At 42.1% G+C, this 18,350-nt stretch overlaps 1 protein-coding gene across 1 annotated transcript in view; it reads left to right on the top strand.

The window, feature by feature from the left end:
• The window catches only part of pigg (phosphatidylinositol glycan anchor biosynthesis class G), a 345,004-nt gene that overhangs the window by 243,701 nt on the left and 82,953 nt on the right, over nucleotides 1–18,350 (top strand). Inside the window, exons 9-10 of the mRNA XM_034181167.1 lie at nucleotides 52–455; nucleotides 5,708–5,899. Coding sequence (XP_034037058.1) covers nucleotides 52–455; nucleotides 5,708–5,899 — 596 coding nt within the window. The remainder of the gene's footprint in view (nucleotides 1–51; nucleotides 456–5,707; nucleotides 5,900–18,350) is intronic.

Raw genomic sequence — 18,350 nt, 5'->3', positions numbered from 1 at the left:
TTCTATTAAATGAATGGTTTGTTTTCCCCCTCCCTGTGTTTTGGTTCTTAGTCTCCCCTGAGGACCAGCAGCACTGAGTGGTCGCTGTCGGAGCTGGATGTTTTACTGCTGACTGGAACAGTCGGACACACACTCAGTTTGGCAGCCAGCAGCTTTGTAGAGGAGGAACACCAAACCTGGTACTTTCTGCTCAGCACCCTCTGCCTAGCAGTCTTCAATGATGTCTGTCGCAAGTACTTCAGAGAACAAAGAGGCTCAGAAAATGAAGAGGAATTCGTGCTCCCATCCAAAGATTGCGATTTCTCTGCCTTCCCTAAAGCAGATCCTCACTCAGAGAAGTGGCTATCATTAGCCACCCCACCGTTCACGCTGCTCTGCTGCCGGCTGCTGCGCTCTCTGAACCAGACGGGCGTGCAGTGGGCTCATCTTCCAGACGTGGGACATTGGTTGAACAGGTTAAGTTCACAAACCTCATTAAAAGATGAAAATTTATGAGCAAAGTTACGTCAAACACACATGCAATGAAGAAAACTATAGTAATTTTGATCTACACAGTTAACTTTAATAAACAAGGTAATATATTATATTTTATTATTATTATTATATTATATATATGATATAGTATCTATCATATATATTATATATGATATAATATATATTATATTATGTCCTTCACTCTTGTTCACGAGTGAGGGACGGATGGAGCGTGAGATTGATAGACGGATCGGTGCAGCACCTGCAGTGATCGCTGTATCGGACCGTCATGGTGAAGAGAGAGCTGAGTAGGGGGGCAAAGCTCTCGATTTACCGATCGATCTACGTTCCGATCCTCACCTATGGTCATGAGATTTGGCTCATGACCGAAAGAACTAGATCGTGAGTACAAGCGGCCGAGATGAGTTTCCTCTGCAGGGTGGCTGGGCGCTCCCTTAGAGATAGGGTGAGCGGCTCGGTCCCTCGGGAGGAGCTCGGAGTCGAGCCGCTGCTCCTCCACATCGAAAGGAGTCAGTTGAGGTGGCTCGGGCATCTTTTCCGGATGCTCCCTGGACGCCTCGCTGGAGAGGTGTTCCGGGCACGTCCCACTGGGAGGAGCCCCCATTGAAGACCCAGGACACGCTGGAGGGACTACATCTCTTGGCTGGCTTGGGAACTCCTTGGGGTTCCCCCGGAGGAGCTGGGGGAGGTGTGTGTGGATCGGGAGGTCTGGGCGGCTTTGCTTGAGCTGCTGCCCCCGCGACCCGACTCCGGATAAAGCGGAAGAAAATGGATGGATGGATGGATGGTAATATGATATCAATTATATGAAATAACCTCAGAGAGATCAAAATGACCAGAATGAAATTATTTCAGTAATTAGTAAACCTTATTAGTACAGTAGTGTTCAGAATAATAATAGTGCTATGTGACTAAAAAGATTAATCCAGGTTTTGAGTATATTTCTTATTGTTACATGGGAAACAAGGTACCAGTAGATTCAGTAGATTCTCACAAATCCAACAAGACCAAGCATTCATGATATGCACACTCTTAAGGCTATGAAATTGGGTTATTAGTAAAAAAAAAAGTAGAAAAGGGGGTGTTCACAATAATAGTAGTGTGGCATTCAGTCAGTGAGTTTGTCAGTTTTGTGGAACAAACAGGTGTGAATCAGGTGTCCCCTATTTAAGGATGAAGCCAGCACCTGTTGAACATGCTTTTCTCTTTGAAAGCCTGAGGAAAATGGGACGTTCAAGACATTGTTCAGAAGAACAGTGTAGTTTGATTAAAAAGTTGATTGGAGAGGGGAAAACGTATACGCAGGTGCAAAAAATTATAGGCTGTTCATCTACAATGATCTCCAATGCTTTAAAATGGACAAAAAAAAAAAAAAAAGACACGTGGAAGAAAACAGAAAACAACCAACAAAATGGATAGAAGAATAACCAGAATGGCAAAGGCTCACCCATTGATCAGCTCCAGGATGATCAAAGACAGTCTAGAGTTACCTGTAAGTGCTGTGACAGTTAGAAGATGCCTGTGTGAAGCTAATTTATTTGCAAGAATCCCCCGCAAAGTCCCTCTGTTAAATAAAAGACCTGCAGAAGAGGTTACAATTTGCCAAAGAACACATCAACTGGCCTAAAGAGAAATGGAGGAATATTTTGTGGACTGATGAGAGTAAAACTGTTCTTTTTGGGTCCAAGGGCCGCAGACAGTTTGTGAGACGACCCCAAACTCTGAATTCAAGCCACAGTTCACAGTGAAGACAGTGAAGCATGGTGGTGCAAGCATCATGATATGGGCATGTTTCTCCTACTATGGTGTTTGGCCTATATATCGCATACCAGGTATCATGGATCAGTTTGGATATGTCAAAATACTTGAAGAGGTCATGTTGCCTTATGCTGAAGAGGACATGCCCTTGAAATGGGTGTTTCAACAAGACAATGACCCCAAGCACACTAGTAAACCAGCAAAATCTTGGTTCCAAACCAACAAAATTAATGCCTCGCAGATGTGAAGAAATCATGAAAAACTGTGGTTATACAACTAAATACTAGTTTAGTTATTCACAGGATTGCTAAAAAAGCATTTTGAACATAATAGTTTTGAGTTTGTAGCATCAACAGCGGATGCTACTATTATTGTGAACACCCCCTTTTCTACTTTTTTTTTTTACTAATAGCCCAATTTCATAGCCTTAAGAGTGTGCATATCATGAATGCTTGGTCTACTGTATGTTTCCTGTGGGGATCCACGGGCTCTAGACTGGGTATAAAATAGGTAGCTGACATTTTTCAGGGGTGGTAATAAATTATGCAAAGTTTTAGTCCAGAATGTAATTATCATTGTCCATTGTTCACTGTTGTTACATAGCCATAATTTCTCCAAAAATATTAGTCCTATCAACATTCAGTTTTGGCGGCATTTGGCATATAGCATCCGGGTTATCTGTCAGTCCGTCTGTCTGTCTGGCCGCAATTCATTCGCCGCAACGTAGCTCGGCACCTGTTGCTCGCAGAAACTTCATATTTGGTGGGTACATGCCTTGGTGGAGTACTTGGCATGGGTATGAAGGCCAGTGACCTTGACTTACTTTTGAAGGTCACCAGTAGTCTCAACTGTCAAATCCTTCGACGCAACATATCTCAGCACCTATTGCTTTTAGAAAGTCATACTTGGTGGGTACATACCTTGGAGGAGTTCCAGTAAATGTGGAGCAGACAGTCCCATATTCAGCTCAGTATACAAGATTAGCTTTCATGTGTCATGCATGTAGGTTGTTTAATCTTGGACTAGCCAAACAAGTAAAAAATAAAGTGACACAATTTGTACAGTATGGAAAAACGCTATTTGAAATGGTATACCGTGCATCCAGAAAGTTTTTACAGCGCTGCACTTTTTCCACATTTTATTATGTTACGGCCTTATTCCCAAATGGATGAAATTCAAGTTTTGCACACAATACCCCATAATGACAATGTGAAGAAAGTTTTGACAAATTTGCAAATTTATTAAAAATAAAAAAAAAATAAGAAATAACATGTACGTAAAAGTATTCACAGCCTTTGCTCAATACTTTGTTGATGCACCTTTGGCAGCAATTACAGTCTCATGTCTTCTTGAATATGATACCACAAGCTTGGTGCACCCATCTTTGGGCAGTTTGGTCCATTTCTCTTTGCAGCACCTCTCAAGCTCCATCGGGTTGGATGAGGAGCGTTGGTGCACAGACATTTTCAGATCTCTCCAGAGTTGTTCAATCAGATTCAGGTCTGGGCTCTGGCTGGGCCACTCAAGGACATTCACAGAGTTGTCCTGAAGACACTCCTTTGATATCTTGGCTGTGTTTAGGGTCATTGTCCTGCTGAAAGATGAACCGTCACCCCAGTCTGAAGTCAAAGGTGCTCTGGAGCAGATTTTCATCCAGGATGTCTCTGTACATTGCTGCATTAATCTTTCCCTCAATCCTGACTAGTCTCCCAGTTCCTGCTGCTGAAAAACATCCCCACAGCATGATGCTGCCACCACCATGCTTCACTGTAGGGATGGTGCCTGGTTTCCTCCAAACATGACGCCAAAGAGTTCAATCTTTGTCTCATCTGACCAGAGAATTTTGTTTCTCCTGGTCTGAGAGTCCTTCAGGTGCCTTTTGTCAGACTCCAGGTGGGCTGCCATGTGCCTTTTACTGAAGAGTGGCTTCTGTCTGGTCACTCTACCTTACAGGCCTGATTGGTGGTTTGATGCAGAGATTGTTGTCCTTCTGGAATGTTCTTATCTCTCCAGAGAGGAATACTGGAGCTCTGACAGAGTGACCATCGGGTTCTTGGTCACCTCCCCGACTAAGGCCCTTGCTCAGTTTAGACAGGTGGCCAGCTCTAGGAAGAGTCCTGGTGGATTTGAATTTCTTCCATTTATGAATGATGGAAGCCACTGTGCTCATTGGGACCTTCAAAGCAGCAAAAATGATTCTGTACCCTTCTCCAGATTTATGCCTGGAGACGATCCTGTCTCAGTGGTCTACAGACAATTCCTTTGACTTCATGCTTGGTTTGTAGACAGGTGTGTCTTTCTAAATCATTTCCAATCAACTGAATTTACCCCAGGTGAACTCCAATTAAGCTGTACGAAAATCTCAAGGATGATCAGTGGAAACAGGATGCACCTGAGCTCAATTTTGAGCTTCATGGCAAAGGCTCTGAATATTTATGTACATGTGATTTCTTAGGTTTTTTTTAGTTTTAATAAATTTCCAAAAATCTCATAAAAACTTTATTCACATTGTCATTATGGGGTATTGTGTGTAGAATTTTGAGGAAAAAAATTCTGTAATTTTATAATAAGGCTGTAACATAACATAAAATATGGAAATGGTGAAGCACGATGAATACTTTCTAGATCAGGGGTTCTCAATCGGGTTCTCGGGCGCCCCGACCCTGCACATTTTCCGTCTCTCCCTCTGCCACAACTGATTTGCTAATTCAGGTGCATAGCCAGTCAACTAACAGACACCTGAATTAGCAAATCACCTTGTCATATTTATGCACATACACAAACACACTTATGGTTTCTTTTCATGCAAAAAACGCACAAGGTGTTGTGTGCAGTACATTTAAACATACTTTCTGGGCTTATACAGAGGATGTTAGCTGAATAAAATAAGCTCAGCAGTGAACAACTGGTTCAAAAGGGAGACCATTCCATGTTCCAAACCCACGCTGCCCCCCCCCCCCAAAAAAAATAAATTTTACAAACTCATCCAGACAGGTTTAGAAAAAATTTTGATCAAACAAAGTGCCAGTCTCTCAGCAACTTCTCAGACAAAGGAATTCCGACGAGGGGCTGGACGACTCCTCCCACAAGGAGTGCTCACAGGCGAATGACGTCACCGACAGGCGTGGAAAAACTCACGCATGCGCACGAGGGTTCAAGCATGTCTGACGTAAAAACATATGAATGAAATCCATATAGTTTTTGAAAAAATAAAAAGGACCGTTACTTTATTGACAGCCCTTGTATGTTATTTGCTAGCACTCACATGACCACAGTTTATCCAGGCTATGATGAGTGTTGCTGACCTGCTGTGCAGGTCTGTTCTGTTTTTCTGTGTCGAACCTGATCTCCCCCCACACAGACACACTTTTAATGTTGGTAGAAATGTATTCATTCTGGATAATGATGTGTTCGCTCCTCATCTGAAGTTGATGTCTGTCTTTTCTGGTTCTAGTTCTGAACATCAGGTGGTCCTCTCTCTGCTGACTACAGTCTGTTTGGTTCTTATCTACCTCCTGATTCAAAGGCGGTGCTCATGGGTGTCCAAAGTTGCCCTTGCCCTTGGACTTCTGGGTGTCTACAGCTACAGGGCAGCTGTTGGCAGTGTCTTGTTTCCTTGGCAACATACTGGTCGAAGTATGTCCAAGTAAGTTTATGTGAAACCTGTGACTTTGATTTTATTGACCACATTGGCTGGTCAATTACTGCTTCTTGTTTAATGACTTGATTCAGAGTGCAGTAGTGCTGGATTTGTTCTTTCATGAAGCTGAGTCTGCGGTTCTTCATGTGTCATTTGGGACAAAGATTCAGACTCTCATTCGTCATTACAGTTAATCGTTGAAGTCATGGTAATGGTGAGGTGCTTGACTGTAATTCCCCTGAGGCCACTATGTCAAGGATCCTAAAAGAGTCCAATACTGTCTTAAATGAAAGTAATGACTGTTAAAAAAGTACCTACGAATCTGTGACTGTTGACTTTAACTGGAAGTAGGAGGAGCTGTAGTGAAGTTGACAGTCTCCTCAAACAGGAGACTCTGACACGTGTCCCCTTCTAACCCTGCTTTCCCCGAGGACTACAGGGGCCTGTGACAAAAAAAAAAACAGTCACATTTCACAACAGAAAGGAGCAAGCTGGCTAATTAGAGCAGAGATCGAACACTGAGAGTAAAGAGGTAATGCATCACCATGACAAATACCAAAGTCATGAAATCTGTTTTAGGGGGGTTATTGTTGTATTAAAAAACTGAAATATGATCCACTCACTGTTTTGCAGTTAAAGAACAAGTTCACTTTTGTTGACACTTTCCACATATTAAAGCATTGTTAGCTGTCAAACCACCGTTGACAATATTGTGTCGTATGAAAGAAATCCTCTTGCTCCAAAGCAAATATATGGAAATTAATATGGCAACTCCAGCAAAGCACTAAATTACCTCTAAACTGTGTTTTTCTGAACTGTAAAACTTGTGTAGTGTGTGTATTAATACATTCTTGCACTGTATGGTTATTTACCACAGCTAATTGTGATGATATTTGTCAGTTTCTGTTGGAAGTAGTTACCGTGCACACATCAGCACTGGGGTTGGACAGTCGACTGTTCCATTGCACTTGGCTGACCAACATCACATGATGCCATGACCCTCAGCTTGCTACACAGACACATTAATTCCGTTGTAGCTTTTATAGTGTAAAAAAACAATGAGCTGGGGATTTTTCCTGGAGCTGATATATTTTATGGAATGTCAGCCAGAGATGGCACACATTAAGGAGGCAGGAGTTGACATGAACAGGTGAGCATGCTCCAACAGTGTGTCCTGCTGGTTGAATCAGAGAGTCCCTGTGGCTGCAGTAACATGTAACATGACTATCTTTAATGCCACACAGTCTTTATGACATATTAGAAAGAGATGCCATGCGTGAAGTTGGGCTGACATCCATTGGGCTGTCTCAAGCAAGCATGGGTACTCCAGCTCAGAGCAGCCCAGGCTCCTTAGTACAACTCCTCCAAATTATGTAAAATGTAAAAAATAACATGTACATATCATCATGAATCACGATATTTTACTGCAGACTTTCCGATTTTCCAATAAGTATACATCGCCCAACCCTAATCTGCACTAAAGCTGACCAGACGTTTTGCTGAGGATTGGTCCCGGGTTATTCTAAAGTGGTACACATGTACACACACGTACAAAATTGTTGGTACCCCTATATTGTACAACTCCAATTCCAATGAAGTTGGGACATTGTGTAAAATGTAAATAAAAACAGAATACAATGATTTTCAAATCCTCTTCAACCTATATTCATTTGAATACACCACAAAGACAAGATATTTAATGTTCAAACTGATAAACTTTGTTTTTGTGCAAATATTTGCTCATTTTGAAATGGATGCCTGCAACACATTTCAAAAAAGCTGGGACAGTGGTATGTTTACCACTGTGTTACATCACCTTTCCTTCTAACAACACTCAATAAGTGTTTGGGAACTGAGGACACTAGTTGTGAGTGTCATGATTGGGTATAAAAGGAGCATCCCCAAAAGTCTCAGCCATTCACAAGCAAAGATGGGGCGAGGATCACCAGTTTGTCAACAACTGCGTGAAAATATAGACCAACAGTTTAAGAACAATGTTTCTCAACGTTCAATTGCAAGGAATTTAGGGATTCCATCATCTACAGTCCATAATATAATTAGAAGATTCAGAGAATCTGAAGAACTTTCTACACATAAGCAGCAAGGCCGAAAACCAACATTGAATGCCCGTGACCTTCGATCCCTCAGGCGGCACTGCATTAAAAGCCGACATCATTGTGTAAAGGATCTTACCGTGTGGGCTCAGGAACACTTCAGAAAACCATTGTCAGTTAACACAGTTGGTCGCTACATCTACAAGTGCAAGTTAAAACTCTACCATGCAAAGTGAAAGCCAAACATCAACAACATCCAGAAACGCCGCCGCCTTCTCTGGGCCCAAGCTCATTTGAAATGGACAGACGCAAAGTGGAAAAGTGTGCTGTGGTCTGATGAGTCACATTTCAAATTGTATTGTGTTTTGGAAATTATGGACGTCGTGTCCTCTGGACAAAAGAGGAAAAAGACCATCCAGATTGTTACCAGTGCAAAGTTCAAAAGCCAGCATCTATGATGGTATAGGGGTGTGTTAGTGCCCATGGCATGGGAAAGGTGTTGCAGGCATCCATTTCAAAATGAGCAAATATTTGCACAAAAACAATAAAGTTTATCAGTTTGAACATTAAATATCTTGTCTTTGTGGTGTATTCAATTGAACATAGGTTGAAGAGGATTTGCAAGTCATTGTATTCTGTTTTTGTTTACATTTTAGACAACGTCCCAACTTCATTGGAATTGGGGGTGTATGTACACATTTTAATATATGGTCTGAAATAAATGCTAACAAAGCAATTCATGAGGTCTGTTAGAAAAGTATTGGACCTTTTTATTTTTTTCAAAAACCATATGTGTGATTGCATCAGCCAAGCTTGAACCTTCGTGAGCATGCGTGAGTTTTTTCACGCCTGTCGGTTGCGTCATTCGCCTGTGAGCAGGCTTTGTGTTAGCAGTGGTCCACCCCTCTCGTCTGATTTTTATTGCGAATAAATGTCTGAACGATTTGGAGCTTTGCTGCATCAAATTTTTCCAGAAACTGTGAGAGATCTCCAGGTGGACACCATTCGGAAAATTCAGATGGCTTTCAGGGACGATTTTATGGGGATTACACAGATTAAGCAATGCTCCAGCTGGTTTAAAGACCGCCCACAGCTGCTGAGAGCGTGCCGCGCTTCGAGCGCCGATCAACAGGCTGAAACAACCAGATCATTTCCAACGTGAAGGCTTTGTTGATCTGGGACGTTGTCTGACTTACACAACAATGGCAGAAGACGTGGACATCAGTACTTTTTCGGCACATTCCACTATTACAGGAGTTTTCCTCATGGAAAGAGGAGCGGAGGGATGCGCCACCGTGCCGCTCATGGCACGGCACAAAACCACCTCCGTGTTGGTCTCACAGGACGGCTTTCAGATGGCTTTTCAGTTGTGTGACTATCCAAGAAATTGTGCATGAGCTGGACATGCCCCAACATGTCCTGTGAGGCTTCATCACAGCGTTCCTTTGCGCCATGCAGACCAACACGGAGGTGGTTTTGTGCCGCGCCATGAGCAGCACAGTGGCGCATTCCTCCGCTCCTCTTTCCATGACAAAAACTCCTGTAACAGTGGAATGTGCCGTTCATTTCCAAACTGGATGCTCTGTTGATCCGGGATGTCGTTTGACTAGCACAGGAATTGCGGAAGACGTGGCCATCAGCACTTTGTCGGCACATTGAGACAGACGTGTGGAGGAATTCCGCGCATGCATGGTTCAAGGCAACACCGTGATGAAGCCTCACAGGACATGTTGGGGCATGTCCAGCTCATGCACAATTTCTCGGATAGTCACACGACTGAAAAGCCATCTGTAAGCCGTCCTGTGAGACCAACACGGAGGTGGTTTTGTGCCGCGCCATGAGCGGCATGGTGGCGCATCCCTCCGCTCCTCTTTCCATGAAAAAAACTCCTGTAACAGTGGAATGTGCCGAAAAAGTACTGATGTCCACATCTTCTGCCATTGTTGTGTAAGTCAGACGACGTCCCAGATCAACAAAGCCTTCACGTTGGAAATGATCTGGTTGTTTCAGCCTGTCGATCGGCGCTCAGAGTGCACCGCGCTCTCAGACGCTGTGGGCGGTCTTTAAACCAGCTGGAGCACTCCTTAATCTGTGTAATCCCCATAAAATCGTCCCTGAAAGCCATCTGAATTTTCCGAATGATGTCCACCTGGAGGTCTCTCACAGTTTCTGGAAAAATTTGATGCAGCAAAGCTCCAAATCGTTCAGACATTTTATTCGCAATAAAAATCCGACGAGAGGGGTGGACCACTGCTCACACAAAGCCTGCTCACAGGCGAATGATGCAACCGACAGGCGTGAAAAAACTCACGCATGCGCACGAAGGTTCGAGCTTGGCTGATGCAATCACACGTGATTCAAATCCATATGGTTTTTGAAAAAAATAAAAAGGTCGGATACTTTTCTAACAGACCTCGTATATATTAAAAGCCAAGTGGGCACTGTGTGTGCATGCATGCTTGTGTGTGTATGATGATCATGGAGAAACTGGGGAGAGCTGACCTTTGCCCTTTGGTATGCTTATGAATTTTGGATCAAGGATGAACGACACAAGAAACAAAGTTGATAGGACTAATGTTTTTGGAGAAATTACAGATATTGGTGAACAACAGTGAACAATGGATGTTGATAATTACATTCTGGACTTATGCCATTCCAGCAGGGGGCGGTAAATCATCTATATATTAAAAGTGAAGTGGCCTCTGTGCATGTGCATGCATGCTTGTGTGTACCTTCAGTCACGGAGAAACTGGGGAGCGCTGACGTTTGCCGTTTGGTATGTTTATGTATTTTAGATCAAGGATGAACGCCGCCAAAACAGAATGTTGATAGGATTAATATTTTTAGAGAAACTACAGATATTGGCTCACTACAGTGGACAGTGCATGTTGATAATTACATTCTGGACTCGCGTACCATTCCAAAGCATCATAGAAACTTTGCACAATTTATTACCACCCTTGAAAAATGTCAGCTACCTACTTTATAAACACTGCCCAGTCTAGAGCCCATGGATCCCCACAGGCAGTGTGCTAGTTTTATTTAATCAAAAATATTTTTAACAATGTCCAAAGGCAACAACAACAAAATAAAATGCTTTCATAAAGTGAAACAAAGAATCCTGTCATAAAATGTTTTCTGGACACAGTTATTGGCACCCTTTGATGAATTTACTGTAAATCACCACTTTTACAGACAGTCAGGGGATGGATACATGAACATTTCCAATTCACTGAATATGTCTTGGATGTAATTTCCATCAATCTTTAAGAAATATAAATAGTGTGGTATGGTGTGGTAAGTCTGTTTGGAGGAGGCAGGTCTCAAAAACTGAGTGAGCGTGCAAGAGGGAAATGACTGCGTAAAGACACCCAGACAACTCTGAAGACGGTATCGATGGCTGTGGCTGTGATTGTAGTTCCACTGTGCTCAGTGTAACTTTTAACTGTTGCATCAGCAGTTATACAGTTTCCTGATGGAAGTGGCAGACAGAAGGATTTTCTTCAAAAGAAAATGTGAAATTTCAGCTACATTTTGCCAGACAGTACATGAGAAGTGCAAGTGTAGATATGATCTGTTTTGTTGTATGAAAATCCTCCTCTGCTCCACTTCACCATGAGACTGAGTGGTGGTGCAACAGATTTTCCATCACCATTTTTTTTGTTTCACTTTATGAAAGCATTTTGTTTTGTTCTTGTTGCCAAATAACTTTGGACATTTTTTTAATTATATGTTTCAGCAAAATTGCTTTATGTGCGTTTATTTCTGAGCATATATTAAAATGTGTACATAAAATATAGGGGGTACTAACAATTTTGTCCAAGTGTGTTTATGTTACACACACCATTGCCTAAACAAAGTAGGTCACTGGCATTATTTTGTTGCTACTTTGAACATACAGTGGATTTTTAGGTCCCCCAGTACTAATCAGTACTAATCAATAAGTACTAATCAGGACTAACAATTGCTCCAGTTCTGAAATCAGATGGGGTCAGGTGTACATAGTGGCATTGCTGCGTATTTTTCAAGAAACTGTATTTGTTGCAAACACAGCAGTATGTTAGGGGAGGTGATGGTCTAGTGGTTAAAGCATTGGGTTTGAGACCAGAAGATCCTCTTTTCAAATCCCAGCCTGACCGGAAAATCACTAAGGGCCCTTGGGCAAGGTCCTTAATCCCCTAGTTGCTCCTGGTGTGTAGTGAGCACCTTGTATGGCAGCACCCTGACATCGGGGTGAATGTGAGGCATTATTTGTAAAGAGCTTTGAGTGTCAAGTTCCGTAGGAGCTAAGTCAATGTCAGTTGTGGTCGTGGAAAAATTTTCAAAATGCTTAAAATCTTCAATGTCAATGCTAAAAGGCTTGCAGAAGTTGAGTTCCGCTACCACTACATCACCTCCGCTAGTGCGCCATTATTGCTCCATTTGCCTCCGCTGGCCAACGTTGAAGGTTTGACTGAATGCACTAACTCCTCTGGATCCGTAGGGCATGAAGAAATATGTCAAGGAGTATGTGGAGCCTGTCTCAACTGTGCACCAGTAGCAAGTGACACAATTGTAAAATTACATTGGGATTTTATAGACTATGTGACGGTATGTCTCAAACATTGAGTCCATGATCAGCTCTGCCAAGCTGCACCTCTGTTCCACAGAGTGCACTACCAGTGCGCCCGCCCTCCAGAGGCAAACGTTGAACTTTGTCCTATAATAAGTCAGTGGACTGTCACCAAACCTTGAACTCTGCGAGTGTAGTGTTGCCCTCTGCCGAGCTACGTCGACCTATTTTGAAGACAGGAAATTTAGTCCCCTGGAGCAAACCTTCTCCAGCGTATCACAGAGATTTTTGATGATCTGCTACATCAGCCAGAGTCAGCCGGTTCCCAAACCTCCACTCTGCTGCCTCGCATACCAACATATCTCTTCATGTTACATTGCATGTGTTTTGTTTTGAAATTTCTGTGCCTCCTTGAACTAACCCTGAGTCTTGTGTATTTTGTACCTTTTAAAGATAACATAATTTGTGTTCTTCAAGTTTGATGGCTCTTCACAGTATCTGAAAACAGAGGAAATTGACAGTGTGCTGCTTGCCACAGAGGTAGCTGCTCGTAACCCCTGTTGGAAAATAATGAGCATGTAGCTGTGCACATACAGTCCTGTCTAGTTTTCATGACCTCCCTTCTACCACCAGTTCTCTGCCTACCCTAACCTTTCGTGCTCTCCTTGACAGTTTCTCTTACTTGCTCACCTAATTAAATCTCCACCTCTCACCCTTACCAGTAAAAAGACACCTGAGTCATGCCATGCAGGAGTATGCCTTCTTTTGACAAACCATGTGATTGACACAACTGGTGGCTGACCCTTCAGCTTTTTCTTCACACCTCGTGAAGCCTTCATTAAAGTGCTCCATCTCCTGGAAGTATGTTAGAGTGAACCCACACTGCACATTCTTGGTTCATAATGTACATTTGTCTTAGTTTTCTTGACAGTATAGTACATTCCATCTGAGAAGTATGTGAAAGCTGAGTAAGAATAAGTTCACTACAGCAGATGTCTGGTTGGAACTGTTGGAAGTTAGGATCTTTACGGGGGGGGTGTACTCCAAAGCAAAATCATTCTATCCATGTTTTCATTGCATGAGCTGGCTCAACAAATCCAAATGCTGTGATCAGAGCCCATTGGTACCTTGAAGATACCAAGCTTGAGTCCAGAAGATCATGGGTTCAAATCCCCACCTGACTGGAAAATCACTAAGGGCCCTTGGGCAAGGCCTTTAATCCCCTATTGCTCCCGGTGTGTAGTGAGCGCCTTGTATGGCAGCACCCTGAGATCGGGGTGAATGTGAGGCATAATTGTAAAGCGCTTTGAGCGTCTGATTCAGATGGAAAAGCGCTATATAAATGCAGCCCATTTGAAGATGGTCATTAGCTTGATTTGTTAAGGTTGACTTTCTGCTTCAGGCTGTGTTTACGTTCCCATAAGAATAAAATCAAATCAGATCAATTTTATTTATATAGCGCCAAATCACAACAAACAGTTGCCCCAAGGTGCTTTATATTGTAAGGCAAGGCCATACAATAATTACGGAAAAACCCCAACGGTCAAAACGACCCCCTGTGAGCAAGCACTTGGCGACAGTGGGAAGGAAAAACTCCCTTTTAACAGGAAGAAACCTCCAGCAGAACCAGGCTCAGGAAGGGGCAGTCTTCTGCTGGGACTGGTTGGGGCTGAGGGAGAGAACCAGGAAAAAGACATGCTGTGGAGGGGAGCAGAGATCAGTCACTAATGATTAAATGCAGAGTGGTGCATACAGAGCAAAAAGAGAAAGAAACACTCAGTGCATCATGGGAACCCCCCAGCAGTCTAAGTCTATAGCAGGATAACTAAGGGATGGTTCAGGGTCACCTGATCCAGCCCTAACTATAAGCTTTAGCAAAAAGGAAAGTTTTAAGCCTAATCTTAAAAGTAGAGAGGGTGTCTGTCTCCCTGATCTGAATTGGGAGCTGGTTCCACAGGAGAGGAGCCTGAAAGCTGAAGGCTCTGCCTCCCATTCTACTCTTACAAACCCTAGGAACTACAAGTAAGCCTGCAGTCTGAGAGCGAAGCGCTCTATTGGGGTGATATGGTACTATGAGGTCCCTAAGATAATATGGGACCTGATTATTCAAAACCTTATAAGTAAGAAGAAGAATTTTAAATTCTATTCTAGAATTAACAGGAAGCCAATGAAGAGAGGCCAATATGGGTGAGATATGCTCTCTCCTTCTAGTCCCCGTCAGTACTCTAGCTGCAGTATTTTGAATTAACTGAAGGCTTTTCAGGGAACTTTTAGGACAACCTGATAATAATGAATTACAATAGTCCAGCCTAGAGGAAATAAATGCATGAATTAGTTGTTCAGCATCACTCTGAGACAAGACCTTTCTAATTTTAGAGATATTGCGCAAATGCAAAAAAGCAGTCCTACATATTTGTTTAATATGCACATTGAATGACATATCCTGATCAAAAATGACTCCAAGATTTCTCACAGTATTACTAGAGGTCAGGGTAATGCCATCCAGAGTAAGGATCTGGTTAGACACCATGTTTCTAAGATTTGTGGGACCAAGTACATAACTTCAGTTTTATCTGAGTTTAAAAGCAGGAAATTAGAGGTCATCCATGTCTTTATGTCTGTAAGACAATCCTGCAGTTTAGCTAATTGGTGTGTGTCCTCTGGCTTCATGGATAGATAAAGCTGGGTATCATCTGCGTAACAATGAAAATTTAAGCAATGCTGTCTAATAATACTGCCTAGGGAAGCATGTATAAAGTGAATAAAATTGGTCCTAGCACAGAACCTTGTGGAACTCCATAATTAACCTTAGTCTGTGAAGAAGATTCCCCATTTACATGAACAAATTGTAATCTATTAGATAAATATGATTCAAACCACCGCAGCGCAGTGCCTTTAATACCTATGGCATGCTCTAATCTCTGTAATAAAATTTTATGGTCAACAGTATCAAAAGCAGCACTGAGGTCTAACAGAACAAGCACAGCGATGAGTCCACTGTCTGAGGCCATAAGAAGATCATTTGTAACCTTCACTAATGCTGTTTCTGTACTATGATGAATTCTAAAACCTGACTGAAACTCTTCAAATAGACCATTCCTCTGCAGATGATCAGTTAGCTGTTTTACAACTACCCTTTCAAGAATTTTTGAGAGAAAAGGAAGGTTGGAGATTGGCCTGTAATTAGCTAAGATAGCTGGGTCAAGTGATGGCTTTTTAAGTAATGGTTTAATTACTGCCACCTTAAAAGCCTGTGGTACATAGCCAACTAATAAAGATAGATTGATCATATTTAAGATCGACGCATTAATTAATGGTAGGGCTTCCTTGAGCTGCCTGGTAGGAATGGGGTCTAATAGACATGTTGATGGTTTGGAGGAAGTAACTAATGAAAATAACTCAGACAGAACAATTGGAGAGAAAGAGTCTAACCAAATACCGGCATCACTGAAAGCAGCCAAAGACAACGATACGTCTTTGGGATGGTTATGAGTAATTTTTTCTCTAATAGTTAAAATTTTATTAGCAAAGAAAGTCATGAAGTCATTACTAGTTAAAGTTAAAGGAATACTCGGCTCAATAGAGCTCTGACTCTTTGTCAGCCTGGCTACAGTGCTGAAAAGAAACCTGGGGTTGTTCTTATTTTCTTCAATTAGTGATGAGTAGTAAGATGTCCTAGCTTTACGGAGGGCTTTTTTTATAGAGCAACAGACTCTTTTTCCAGGCTAAGAGAAGATCTTCTAAATTAGTGAGACACCATTTCCTCTCCAACGTACGGGTTATCTGCTTTAAGCTGCGAGTTTGTGAGTTATACCACAGAGTCAGGCACTTCTGATTTAAAGCTCTCTTTTTCAGAGGAGCTACAGCATCCAAAGTTGTCTTCAGTGAGGATGTAAAACTATTGACGAGATACTCTATCTCACTTACAGAGTTTAGGTAGCTACTCTGCACTGTGTTGGTATATGGCATTAGAGAACATAAAGAAGGAATCATATCCTTAAACCTAGTTACAGCGCTTTCTGAAAGACTTCTAGTGTAATGAAACTTATTCCCCACTGCTGGGTAGTCCATCAGAGTAAATGTAAATGTTATTAAGAAATGATCAGAAAGAAGGGAGTTTTCAGGGAATACTGTTAAGTCTTCAATTTCCATACCATAAGTCAGAACAAGATCTAAGATATGATTAAAGTGGTGGGTGGACTCATTTACATTTTGAGCGAAGCCAGTAGAGTCTAATAATAGATTAAATGCAGTGTTGAGGCTGTCATTCTCAGCATCTGTGTGGATGTTAAAATCGCCCACTATAATTATCTTATCTGAGCTAAGTACTAAGTCAGACAAAAGGTCTGAAAATTCACAGAGAAACTCACAGTAACGACCAGGTGGACGATAGATAATAACAAATAAAACTGGTTTTTGGGACTTCCAATTTGGATGGACAAGACTAAGAGTCAAGCTTTCAAATGAATTAAAGCTCTGTCTGGGTTTTTGATTAATTAATAAGCTGGAATGGAAGATTGCTGCTAATCCTCCGCCTCGGCCCGTGCTACGAGCATTCTGGCAGTTAGTGTGACTCGGGGGTGATGACTCATTTAAACTAACATATTCATCCTGCTGTAACCAGGTTTCTGTAAGGCAGAATAAATCAATATGTTGATCAATTATTATATCATTTACTAACAGGGACTTAGAAGAGAGTCTCTTATAAGAGACATGTAAACATATCATTTCACTCCTTTGACTCTTCTACTTGGCTGTTCATGTAAATTCCTACTTTAATATTATTATTTTATCAAAGCCCCCTGCATTCAGTGCCGATAAACATGAAACCTGATGCAGCAGATTTAGACATGATACTCAGAAAGTGCATTTAGGTCTGACTGTTCTAAGCAATGTGAAATTAATTTTATAGATCAAATGTTATCTGTGATAAATTCCAGTAGACTTCCATCCATCCATTTTCTATACCCAATTACTCCAATTAAGGGTCACGGTGGGGTGGGGGGGAGAGACCCAGCAGTTATAAGGCGTAAGGAAGGGTACACCATGGACAGGACATCAGTCTGTTGCAGGGCCACATATAGACAGACACACATTCACCCTCGCATGCACGCCTACGGACACTTTAAAGTTTCCAGTTCACCTAACCTGCAAGTTTTTGGAGGTGAGAGGAAGTCGGAGCACCCAGAAGGAACCCACACAAACACGGGGAGAACATACAAACTCCACACAGAAAGGCCACAGGTGGGAATCGATCCCAAGACCTTCTTGCTGTGAGGCAACAGTGCTAACCACTAAGCACCATGCTGCCTCCAGTAGACTTAATTTGTTTAATTTTTTTTGTAATACTTTGTTTTTGAAAAACATCTGGGCAGCACAGTAGTTGAGTAGTTAGCACCGTTACCCCAGTTTGGCTTCTGACCTGGTTCATTCTATGTAGAGCTTCTGTGTTCTCCTTGTGTTTGGGTTGGTTCTCTCTAGACACTAAGGCTTCTTCCCACTTCCAAAGAAATGCAGTTTATGCCAATTGGTGACTCCAAATTGATCATAGGTGGGTATGTGTTTGTCTGTTTACATCAGTGATGGGAGTTTTACAGGAATTCTAATAATTTTACTTCCGTGGCGAACATTTTAGGATTATTTTTATTTTCCTGGTGTGCATCAGATTTAGTCTATGGTCTGATTTTATAATGTTTGTATTTGTAAAATAGTTTGGAAACATCTCTGATGTGACACCGCAGCGGGTATTAAGTCTCACGTTTTCACATGAGCCGAGACTGAAGGATAAATGTAACATGCCGCTTTACTGTGAACTCCGTGCCATGTTGAAACTACAAAGAAATGGATGAAA

Source organism: Thalassophryne amazonica, chromosome 11, assembly GCF_902500255.1.
Source record: "Thalassophryne amazonica chromosome 11, fThaAma1.1, whole genome shotgun sequence".
Lineage (NCBI taxonomy): Eukaryota > Metazoa > Chordata > Actinopteri > Batrachoidiformes > Batrachoididae > Thalassophryne > Thalassophryne amazonica.
Note: the sequence above shows the minus strand (reverse complement) of the source record. Positions and strands in the feature narration are given on the sequence as shown.